General features: G+C 43.4%; 1 protein-coding gene across 8 annotated transcripts; it reads left to right on the top strand.

Annotated features, from left to right (window-relative positions):
- Positions 1-181: 181 nt before the first annotated feature.
- Positions 182-10,681, top strand: LOC139347053 (zinc transporter ZIP12-like). Of its 8 annotated transcripts, XR_011603300.1 has the most exons (15): positions 219-1,126; positions 1,262-1,561; positions 2,236-2,559; positions 2,637-2,844; positions 3,794-3,957; positions 4,080-4,251; positions 4,501-4,673; positions 4,795-4,950; positions 5,169-5,249; positions 6,688-6,760; positions 6,895-7,053; positions 7,155-7,342; positions 8,110-8,288; positions 8,502-8,570; positions 10,072-10,681. XR_011603300.1 is itself a non-coding variant. In XM_070986490.1 (14 exons), exons 3-14 carry the CDS (start codon positions 1,313-1,315, stop codon positions 8,236-8,238), a joined length of 2,076 nt encoding a protein of 691 aa, XP_070842591.1. In that variant the 5' UTR covers positions 182-389; positions 1,043-1,126; positions 1,262-1,312; the 3' UTR covers positions 8,239-8,691. The 8 variants fall into 8 exon arrangements, 5 of the variants coding, with proteins under 5 accessions (XP_070842591.1, XP_070842593.1, XP_070842590.1 ...); XM_070986490.1 differs by lacking the exon at positions 10,072-10,681 and having other exon boundaries at positions 182-389; positions 1,043-1,126; positions 8,110-8,691; XR_011603298.1 differs by having other exon boundaries at positions 8,110-8,570.
- The last annotated feature ends 802 nt before the right edge of the window (positions 10,682-11,483 follow it).

Raw genomic sequence — 11,483 nt, 5'->3', positions numbered from 1 at the left:
AGGCGCAGACCAGCTTTGATTGGAATAACAGCATGACCTATAAACTGTCATTTGACACACTGGCATGTAATAATTACCACAGATTTTTAACCTTTAAAAATATTACTCTGTCAGGCACCAGGCATTCAATCACCCCTACTAGTAGCTGGCCACCCCCATCACCTAATATTGAAAATGAGGCAGCATTCTCCATGGCAACCACAGCCCTTTAAGGCAGTCGCAGCTAATCCTCAGGAGCTTACTCAACTCTTACTTCTCATAAGAGGGTTTTACCAGCAGCACCAATGCCCAAGAATTCTCCCCAAACAAACACCGGACCCTCTGTTTATCCAACCGGAGGAGGAAAACAAACCTAGTTTCAGCGGCTGAGAGGAGCAGAGGGGAGAACGGTAGGCCCGGTTCAACCGTTAAGCTTCTTCTTCTGTTCTATCTGAGGTATTACTGCAGCTTTTGTCCTCTTATTGCTCGCTCGGTTTGACCTGCAGGGTGCACAGTGTAGGAGGATGCTGGGAAGTGTTGCGAAAAAGCTTGGCGTGTTTTGCATTGTGTGTTTGATCTGCGATGACTCAGAGATCATTCAGCATAAGAAACCCTTTGATTTGAACGTCCCCGGTGCTTTATGTATGGGGCAGCTCTGGGGCTCGTAGTCAGCGCACTGCATGCACTCACTCATACCAGCGCCTGTCTTGTTCTTGAACAATTGATGCTGCTAAATAAGGCAGCTGGTTCGATATTTATACCATTATGAAAACTGACAGTTTTGAACACATTCAGACTTTCTTAAATTGAGCTACAAACAGAAGAGATGCAGCATTTCCAGTGACCTCTGTGCGATTTGACCAGCACTTTATAAACACTCCTTTCTTTTAGATGTGGATCTGTCTGTGTGAGCCTCCACGTTGTGTTAATTATAGCTTCTCCCTAGTTTTCCTCAATACTAATTATTTTCTGTACCGTCTCCCCCTTCATGCCCCCTTCTCCCTGCCCCTGTGCTCTCTCACTTGCCTGCACTAATCCTTTTGTTGTGGACTGAGGGGCCCAGGCTTTGGCTGACCGTTTGGCACTGTGAGGACTGGTTTAGCTGAGGGGTACCCACCAAGCCCTCCTGTCTTCCACCAGATCAGACGTACCTATTATTCACACCTCCCACAGCTCTTCTTTTCTAAAAGCTCTTCATTCTCTCTTCTCTTACCTTGAAACAAACTTCTCTCTGAATTGGCTTCTTTGTGTTTTCTATCCGTCACCTCCTTGTTGTCTCAAGCCCTAAGCCAGTCCTGGGAGCTTGAGGGAGTTGGACAGCCTTGATAGGAACATGCACTTCAGGAGCAGTGCTCCCACTTTGCTGCTGCTGCTGTGTCTTTGTCTGCTGGGGAGGGTGCTGGAGGTGAAAGGACAGGAACCGGGGTACCTGCAGGAGGCTCTCAGGGCCTTGGATCTGCCCCTGGGTACCAACGGCAAGCCACAACTACAAAAGAACCACACAGGTATCCTAATCACCAAGCTCCTCCAGGCGGTGCACTGTGCAGAGCAGACTGGCACCTCTCAGGACGTCTGTGACAAGGTAAGGACGAAACCTGTCTTAATGTAACCATGTAAGTGTCCCTGCATGATAAACTGAGGTACTTTTACATCTATATGCAAATTACATTTTATGCACTCGTCCCATTCCTGCCTGCCTATTCCAACAAATGTACTTGTTGTGGCTGGAATGTGAGTGAATGTGGAGGCTTAAGTCCTTGACCTCTATGGGGCATTCATGCTGAGTGGCTTTAGACATCCTTCAGTTTGACATCATAAACTCCATAGAGTGGAGTTAGAGGTACTTCACATGTTTGTGCGGGCGGGCTGACAATAGGATTATGTGTGTGTCGAGCCTCAAAAGTGAGATTCAAAAATTAAGAGCAACTTTCTACTTTTCCTCACTGTGTGCTGAAAAGTCTGCTTTCTCTCACAAGGAACGGTGCCTCGCGCACTCTCCTAAGCTTCTGTATTTTTGTGAGTGGATCTAATTGGGCTTGTATTCCCCCCGGCAAGACACAAACAGCAGCACAAAGCTTTTCTGAGAAGCATAGTACAGTATATTCAGAGAGAAAACAGGCCTTTTGTCAAGCGGGCTCTCTTGCATCACATGCTGGCATGTAAACCTACAGTCATTACTCACATGACCTGATATTTTGTGACTTTCTGTCCTTAAATCTGCCTCTTTTTTCTTGTATATCCCTGTTCTTGCTGCAGTGCTTGACACCAGATGTAGCTCTCTCTGTGCTCGAGGACGATGGGAAGGCTTACCTCACGGAGGAGGACTACCAGCGGATCTCCACTGTTCTGCTGTACTACATAATTAACTTGCAGGACCTGTGTGTATCAAATGCTGCCTCTCCTTCCTCCCTTTCCTCCTCCTCCTCATTTGGGAACTTTCAGTTCTACCTTTTGGCCCTCACCAATCTACACCCAGCTGAGGACAGCCGCTTCTTATCATCCAGTGAAACAGAAAGTATTCTGCAGCTCATCAACCAGCACTACCACTCCTCCAACCTAGATAGCTCATCAGATTTGCAGGTAAAAAAATCTGAGACATCTATCCTGTAAATATAGTTGCACATCCAAATATAATCATTTCATCTTTGATCCCATAGTGTATGGATGCCATCGGCCTCCTTAAGGATGTTAACGAGCAAGAAAATCCAGGTGCTGGCCAGCCTTCTGTGCCCAAACTGGCTGCAGCCATCATCAGCCATATCCTGCAGGGCCACTGTTTCAGACAGCGGAACCTCCCGTCTCCTGCATTCTTTACAGACTTTATCTTCCAATCCCTGAATCGCACAAGTAACCTGCAGATAATGGGTAAGTCCATGAGCACGGTTGGTTTGTTAAGCACATTTAAACAGACTGACATTTGATTTTATTTAAAGTATTGATGATGGGGACGTCTGCAGCTCTTCTCGGCTGTTTTCAGGCTTTGGAAAATGCAGCCCATGACAGGAAACTTTGACCAATCACAGGTCGATTCAGAGAAGCCATTTTTATTGGCGCAATGGCTTTCATTTTCCTTTTGCGTGTTATTAAAAGTTGGTGTGCCCTCTGCTATTTCTCGCCCCTCAGTGCTGAAGATAAAATAAGATAACACTTTACTACCTCTGAAGCCTGGGGCGCCCTGCCCTCGGGCTGTGATGCACTGGAGGGATGTCTTTGAGAAGATGGGTCATGGCGAGGCTCACCCTGTGGAGAGCGTGGAAAGACTCTTTCTCTTGCTGTTCAAACTTGTGGGTTTGGTGGGAGGGGTTTAGCAGAGTGACAAGAGGCAATGAGAGAGAGGGGGAAGGTTTTTGCGTTGAATATGTTCGAGCTGCCTACTGCAGCTTCAAGTTTATTCTCATTTCAAGGGTTTCCTCTCGCTGCCACTGAATAGGAGGAATGAGTCATCATGCATGAAAGAGCCACTTACCCTCCTGAAAGATTTTCATTAGTCTGGGTTTTTAAAAGAGAGATGGTCTAAATACTGTTTCAGCTGCTTTTCCATGCTGCTAAAAATTAAATACAGTCATCTTTTATATGAAAATGGTCAAATTCACTATTGAATACAAGCCCCCTGCAGGTTCAGTCCAAAATCTCAGTGTGGTGCTGAACGTTTATGCTGGTTACAACCATTAACGATCAGTCATCTCAGCTGTTACTTGTTTTGACTGCATTTCTTTTCTGCATGAAGTTGTATTTCCGCCAATCAGACGGATTCATTTGGTTGAATCTGACCTGCTGTGCTTTATAATGATGCATATCATGATTCTTTGCTCAGACTTGGAGGAGCTGCTTCATCAGCTGGGAGTAGGACAGGACGGAGCAGCACACACTCACGACAGGAAGAGACGGAGCGTCACAGGAAGTTCACAGAAAGGGGCTGGGCGTCCGCTGGATGGATGCAACCCTGAAACTGGAGGAATAAGCCGAGACTGGGCACAGGTGAGGCTGAGGCAAACGTTTGACTTAAGAAGCACGAAAACACGCATGCAGGTGCTGTGAGGCTTGATGTGACGAGCCTCCAACTCATCCACAAATTTGTGTTTCCTTTTGAATCTACTCAGGTGTGTTTTTCAGCCAATCAGCTGGTGGATATTTTTGCTCTGAATCCTCATTTGCCAATTTCCAAGGAGCACTTCAGACAAATTTGCCCCGCCATCATTCAGCAGTTGCTAGGCAATGCATGCGAGTCTGCAGAGCAAAAACGAAAAGGATCTTTGCCCACTGCTCTCGAGAGTAAGACATTTTACAGTCACCGATAAATACGTTGTACAATTTGTTCTTGATTTGTGACTTTGTTTCACTAAACGATCAAATTGGCTATGAAGTCAAGTTCTTTTTCTTTTAGTAGGTTTAATTTTCAAACATTATAAAACACATAAATGGATAAGCGCAGGTGATGCCTAATGAGAGCTGCAAGTGGCTTTTTTGAATGAATAATCTTAACATCTGGGCAGAGAATAAAAAATTCTCTCCTCCCTGCAGAGTATGGCTACAGCACGGCTGCTGTCCTGCTCATCACGGTGGGCTCCATGCTCGGTATCTGCCTGATCTTCTTCAACTCCTGCCAGGAAACGTACTCTCTCATCCTGCAGCTGTTTGTGGGCCTGGCAGTGGGAACCCTCTCAGGGGATGCACTCCTGCACCTCATACCACAGGTATAGGACACAGAGCCACTGCACCATCCTCTGTAACAGTGAGTCAAGCGCCACACATGTATAAAACTCTGTTTTGACTGGAGTGAATGTCTAATTGTCTCCCTCTTTGTCTCCTTTGGAGATCCTTGGCCTCCATGATGACACACACAGTCACGATGACAAACACTATACAGAAAAAAAGGACTATCTGTGGAGGATTCTGGGCATGATCGCGGGGATCTACGGCTTTTTCCTCATTGAAAGAATCTTCTCCTTTCTGGTTCCTTCTCATGGCCATGTGAGAGTGCACTTTTTTTGTAGCCCTTATCAATTTAATGAGACAGATACAGAAGCAAAATACTCAAACCATAGTGTGTCAAGGGGAAGGTGCTGAAGCTGGAGCTGATTTTCTTTATCTAGCCAGAGGCTGAACTTTTACAGTTTCCATGGACAAGCAAGTTTGTGCCAAGTCTGAACTTTTGCAAAGCTGGTCTCATGACTTTCTTTTGTCTGCAGGGTCATTCTAGTGACCTTCCTCTGGAGCTCAACTGCAATGGTCAGTCACAGAGGGGAAAGTCCATCTCCACCATACAGCTGGTGAGTCTCACAACACCCCAGACTGAACTATTGTGTTTTTTATTAGTGTTCTTGGCAGGAAAACCTGATTCCAGTCATCACCCCTGCTATTTACTTGATAATGATAGTGGAGACACAGGGACCATGACAAGGCAGTTCCTGGAACTTAAACAGCAATATATTAAAACAGTGCTACATATGAAGATTTAAAAGATTTATGGCATCATGCTTCTACAGTAGTGGTTTCCACCCTTTTTGGTCTGATTTACCCCCACAGCCCTCACCCAAGTAACCCTCAATGACACCGCCCATTACTTTCCAAAGAGTTTGAATACTCCTAATTATCTAAAAAAAAGATATTGTCATAGATATTTTGCATACAAGATGTAGAAACCCTGCAACTGTAGTTTAGTAGTAGTGTTTGCTCAAGTTGAATTGACACAGCACTACTGAATTCAACCATTTATCCATTGCATTTAGCCACATATTACAGTAAGTTAGACTGGTTGAAGTTGGCTTATTGTAACCAGTAATTAATTATGACAATAAATAGCTCAGCAGAGTTCAGCATCACATTAATTTGTAATCCTATTTGTGTTTATTTTTCTTTAAAAGACAAGTATGTGAATTTTTCTTTTAATAATCTCATAACATGAGAAGCAGCTGTGGTAGCAGATAGGTCAACACACTGGGTAAATATTGTGTGTATGTGCTGTTCCACTGTGGAGTTATTAAAGTCAATATGGTTTAGTCTCCCCGCTGATGCTTCACTCCCTCACAACTCCTTCGCCCACGCGTCAAGAAAGCACTCATGCACTTGTTATAAACAGTGGAGTTCTGCTGGAGGGGACTGCTGACAGGAGGGCAACCAGTCAATTACAGCACAGTTTTGTACAGTTTCTTTATTTGCACACATGCACAACAACATAAAGCAGCTGTGACAATGGCAAGAATTAATCAACCCATCTATCTAAGAATCTCTTAGCACACATACTGTGGATCAAAGAAAGTATGAATCCATTGAATCCATATTCACATTTTAAAGAACTGACTGAAATTCACTTAAATCAATTTTGCTGCGCTGCTCTTATATAACAGGCGATGAAGAGTGGTGTAGGAGGGAGTGAAGGAACAGAGCATGTAGGATGTTGGAGAATGAGAAGTATTGAATCATTCAGAATGCACTTCATGCTTCTGTTGAATCACGTACAGATGAATACATCAAAACGAGGACATTTCGGACGCAGAGACAGGCCAGTCACGTGGAAGGCCTCTTTTTTTTTTTGCAAAACTACAGAGTGGGACCAATTTTCCAACCACTCACGTTACATAAAAATATCCTGTTTTGATGAATTTGTCTCAGCTCCTCTCATTTGATCATTCTTAATTTCTCAGATTAGAATCAAAGGTTAAGAAATTTCATAAAACTGTGCTGTGAATAATTATGTGCATCCTGCAGGGACCAGTGGATGATCTGGAGTGTACAGAAGTATCTCCTGAACACACAGACACAAGGAGGCCTTCACATCAGAGTAAGCTCTGTCGCTATGAGCTGCACAGCGCAGCTGAATGTGATGTACTTTGTAATTAGTTGCCTGGCATGACAGATTAATTGTCACGGTCTGAGGATGAGCTGTAGCGACACAGGCTCCCTTTGTGTTCCCAGGACAAGGGGTTCCCCTGCTGGCTGTGATGGTAATCGTGGGAGACAGCCTTCATAACTTTGCCGATGGCCTGGTTGTCGGGGCGGCCTTCTCCTCTTCAGCCGAGACCGGCATGGCGACCACCGTGGCCATCCTGTGCCACGAGATTCCGCACGAGATGGGTGAGAGGTCACGGTGCTTACTTTGGGAACCCTTTCTTTTTTGGCCCGGAAACACTCTACGTGACTGACAACTTATCTTTCTTCTGCTTTCCGTCTCAAAGGGGACTTTGCAGTGCTGCTCAGCTCCGGACTCTCAGTGAAGACTGCTGTGCTAATGAACTTGCTCAGTGCTCTGACAGCCTTCATGGGCCTCTACATCGGGCTGTTTGTCTCCTCAGAGATGGAAGTGCAGCAGTGGATCTTTGCTGTTACAGCTGGGATTTTCCTCTATTTGTCACTGGTAGAAATGGTAAGAGAGCCTTAGTAAAGTCTCTTAATTTCAATGAAGCCCATGAGATCTTTTTTGACAAAAACTATTAGACCACCCCAGTGAGGCATGCCATTGAAACACTGCTACACATTCTGTCATTGACCATGGAAACATAAAATCATCCCACATCCAGCGTCCAGCTGACGTGAAAACTCACAACAGCAGTGATTCCTGAGGTGTACTTGTACTGCAGGAGTTACTTGTACAGTTTCGAAAGGTACATGGATAGATTGTGCGTGCCTCACAGCAAGAGGGTCGCCGGTTCAATCCCCGGGTCAGGCAGGGCCCCTCTGTGTGAAGCTTGCATGTTCTTCCTGTGCATGTGTAGGTTCTCTCCGGGCACTCCGGCTTCTTCCCACAGACCAAAAACATGCTCATTAGGTTAATTGGTGACTCTGAAATTGTCCTTAGGTGTGAGTGTGAGCATGAATGGTTTGTCTGTTTGTATATGTTGCCCTGCGATCGACTGGCGACTGGTTCAGGGTGTACCCTGCCTCTTGCCCACCGACAGCTGGGATAGGCTCCAGCCCCCTGGCAACCCCGAAAAGGGATGGTCGGGTATAGACAATGGATGGATGGATAGTATATATTGCAAAAAAGCCCACAAAAAGCTCAAGAGTTAAATGGTTGAAATGTCTGCATAGAAATTTGGCTGAAATAAATTTAAAAAGGTACCTTTCTAACCAATATTTTCAGCAAAGCTATTAGTAATTTAGTGCTGCTCTTCGATTCTTCCCTTTCCTCAGCTTCCAGAGATGAATCGCGTGAAGACCGACCGGCCGTGCCTCATGTTCCTCCTGCAGAACCTCGGTCTGCTGATGGGCTGGGCCTGCCTCCTGCTCCTCGCGCTCTTTGAACACGAGCTGAAATTCTGAATGCAGCGCACGTGACGTACCTCTTCACATGGGGTCGAGCTGAAACAAAGGTTGACTTGTTTTCTAGTGCTACTTTCAAATTTTCTTCTGCTCTGTACGCATACGAGCGCTAGTGTGCGCAATCAGGATGTTTTAACAAGTCGTTATCGGCCAGCGAGTCAGTATTTATGATGTTGTAGTCTCTGCACTGGATAAGCAATGTTCATTATAGCGATATGAATCCTCTCTTTTTTTATACTTTGTGATTTTTTTTTGTATGTTAGGTATGTCTGGGTGACTGTATCTGGACACTAAATAGTTAAAACTCCAGTGACCGTATTTGGAAACATCAGGTACAATTGTGCATTTCTGTTTTTCTGTATTTCCATGAAATATTTATGTTGACTCAAACACTCAAATAATTTGATTTTGAAGTAATTTCTCATCATCAAAATATAAAGCCTTGTAAATCTACTTGTTTTTGATTTATATGTATTTAAGTTAGTGTCTTTAAACAGAAAGGGGTCTGTGTAATTTAAAAAGTCATCTATAGTTCATATGGTTTTATACTCTGAACTGGGTCACAATGTCTTTTACAGCTGTGTAATTTCCAAGAAGTTCCCTGAAAAAACGCTGAAATTTGGCCCAATTACAAGGACACTAGAGACAGTGTTTTTTTTAATATTCTTACAATTAGTGAACTCCAATTAAATGCACACTCTCGTGATTCAGTATTTCCCTTCCACAAATTGAGAGGACTGATAAAGGAGACATTTTAAAAACATGCACTTATTAACTGTTCCTCTTTACACTGTCTTTCATTAGACCCCCTATGCAACAAATCACAATGTGCTTTCCAGGAATCATCCTCGGAAATTGTTAGAAATTACAGATCTTTAAAATAGAGCATTACCTTGAATTCAACCTAAAAATATACAAAACCTGATTGGCTTAATGAGAAATTATTACATTAAGTGCAAAGAGAGGACTAATACCTCTTTGTAAGGCATAAGCTGCTCTAAAACACATTTATTTTTGAAGCCTTGTTTGGAGAAACATGCTCTCCTCCAGCATCTCATCTCAGAGGCATTGTTCTTTGTTTTTGAGGCCTCTCTGTGATCCAATATGAGGGCACTTCCACCCACCTGGGCTACTTGTTCTCTTCATCCACCAACCTGGATGACTAACGCTCGCTGTACAAGACAGAAACTCCGGAGCGATCCAGCCCACACAGCACACACGCTCTTTCCTGGCCAGAGTGGGCCTGCAGAAAGAGGTGGAGGAAGAGGAGAATGTGATGAATTCATTACAATGAGATAAAGGAAACACAGTAAATCAACTTATTTGTACATAAAATTGGATTTGTGATATTGAAAGAATGAGTGGGCTTAAGGGAAGATTGTTTTTTCCTTCTTTTTAATCAGCTTGCTGTGATTCAATTCTGGTGCTCTCAGCATCAACATGCTTCTGTAAAGTCTGAGCAAACAGCTGTCGAGCACTTGCCTTATTTGTGCTGGGGATTAGTTGCATGGCGATTATGTTAATTGGCCATTCTGAGCTCACTATCAAAGTGCAAAGTCAGTTATATTGACGGTGTCATGAGATTATTTGGCTATCACGTCAAAAAAAAAAAAAAAAAAAGCTGACACTGTTTATTGTGGCTTTCCAAGTAATGTTCCAACAATAGCAGGAAGTCCATCGCGTTTTCTCTTGTTCGAGCGTTTTTGCTGTTTTTTTAGAAATGCCAACCCCTTTGGCATTTCCAGGAAAGCCTCAGGCCTACTGGTTTGTGTGTGTGTATCTGCTCTTTTGCACCAAAGAGGCATTTTTTTGGCATGTGTGCATCTTTTCAAGGCAACTGCTGCCAGGATGGAGGAAGGAAGGGCTCTTTATCTGGACCACGCTGGTGTGAACACGGAGTATCCTCGCTTGCTCATCAGAGACCTGCCAGAAGAAGAGTTCAGCTCCGGGGCCATTCAGGGCGGCAGAACACACGGAAACAATGGCATAAGCTAAGAGACAAAGCAGGAAATATAAAAGTGTTTTTCTTTTGATTTGAAAGGACTGAAGGGCCGTCTGACTGAAAATAATCCTTTGCACCTGTTATTGTTATTACACAAAACCACATGGGATCAAATCACAGATACTAGGAACTTCTTTCAGTTGTATTTGTATTTTCTATATGTAAAAGTGTAAAAATACAAGGAAAACAACTTTAGGTGAGTTTATTATCTGTACTAAAAACTGCAGCTCAGCAGGAATTCTTGTGTCATTAAGTCTCTAGTTTAAAGGGATACTCCCACAGTTTAGTTGCACTGGATCCAACATTTCACATACTGCAACACAAGACCCTCCATACCTACTAAATGCCCCTATTTTCAAACCTATGCAGTCTGTAACACTGGCTTTCTATTAAAGATTTCCTCTAAGCTAAAATAACCCTTATGATATTGCTATGACACCATCTGGGTTGATTTTTTTTTTTTTTAAACTGTTTTCAGAGTGGTGCTGAATAGTAAACTGACTTTGATGAGTGAAATCAATGGAGTGGCCCTTTAAAATGCTAATACACACAAATCCACTAGAGGGCAATAATGAACAACAAAACTTTACAGCACTGTAGTTAAAACTGGTCTGAGGAAGAGGTGCACTGTACAGGGCTTGAATGGCCTAAAATCAGTGGATATTCTACTGTGTACAGCTTGCAAATATCCACGTGGCTGTTCCTAGCTGTGTAGATCTTTTTAACTGAATGAAAGGCAAAAACATGAAATACCTTTCCATCCCCTCCAGGTCCTCACATGTGAAGATTTGCTGCTTTTGTCTTGATTCTGTCAGAAAAGCAGAAGTGTTACTGGCGTAAAAAACGGTTTCATTTTTGAGTTTCTAAGTAAAAATTTTCCCTACTGTGAAATGTCAAAAATAAATAAATAAAAGATCATGGCCAGTATAGACAGCAGTGACCATCTAACTGTCCCCCTATTGTATTCTTCTGCCTTGTAGCCAATGGTCTGCAATCAGTCACAAATAATAATAATTTGGCAACAGCCTCCTTTTAAGTCTTAAAATCTTCCTTAAATGGCAAAAAACTTAATTAGGTTCGTTTCACAAATCAGTTCTCCACCCACTCTCAATTTGTAAATGAATACAGTTCAGTCAGTTCATCCAAATTAATGGATTCCAGAAAATCCTTGAAACATAATTTGCAGAGGTGGAGGAAGTATCCAGATGCTGAAGTACTAATGTCACACTGTAAACATACTCTG

This window comes from Chaetodon trifascialis, chromosome 18 (genome assembly GCF_039877785.1).
Source record: "Chaetodon trifascialis isolate fChaTrf1 chromosome 18, fChaTrf1.hap1, whole genome shotgun sequence".
NCBI classification, from domain to species: Eukaryota; Metazoa; Chordata; class Actinopteri; order Chaetodontiformes; family Chaetodontidae; genus Chaetodon; species Chaetodon trifascialis.
Note: the sequence above shows the minus strand (reverse complement) of the source record. Positions and strands in the feature narration are given on the sequence as shown.

Bases quoted from the DNA above. Each gene is read 5' to 3' on its own strand.
- LOC139347053 (XM_070986490.1), top strand. From the start codon at position 1,313: ATGCACTTCAGGAGCAGTGCTCCCACTTTGCTGCTGCTGCTGTGTCTT. The intron at 4,252-4,500 runs GTAAGACATTTT...TCCTCCCTGCAG, and splicing joins TTTGCCCACTGCTCTCGAGA to AGTATGGCTACAGCACGGCT. The intron at 4,674-4,794 runs GTATAGGACACA...TCTCCTTTGGAG, and splicing joins TCCTGCACCTCATACCACAG to ATCCTTGGCCTCCATGATGA.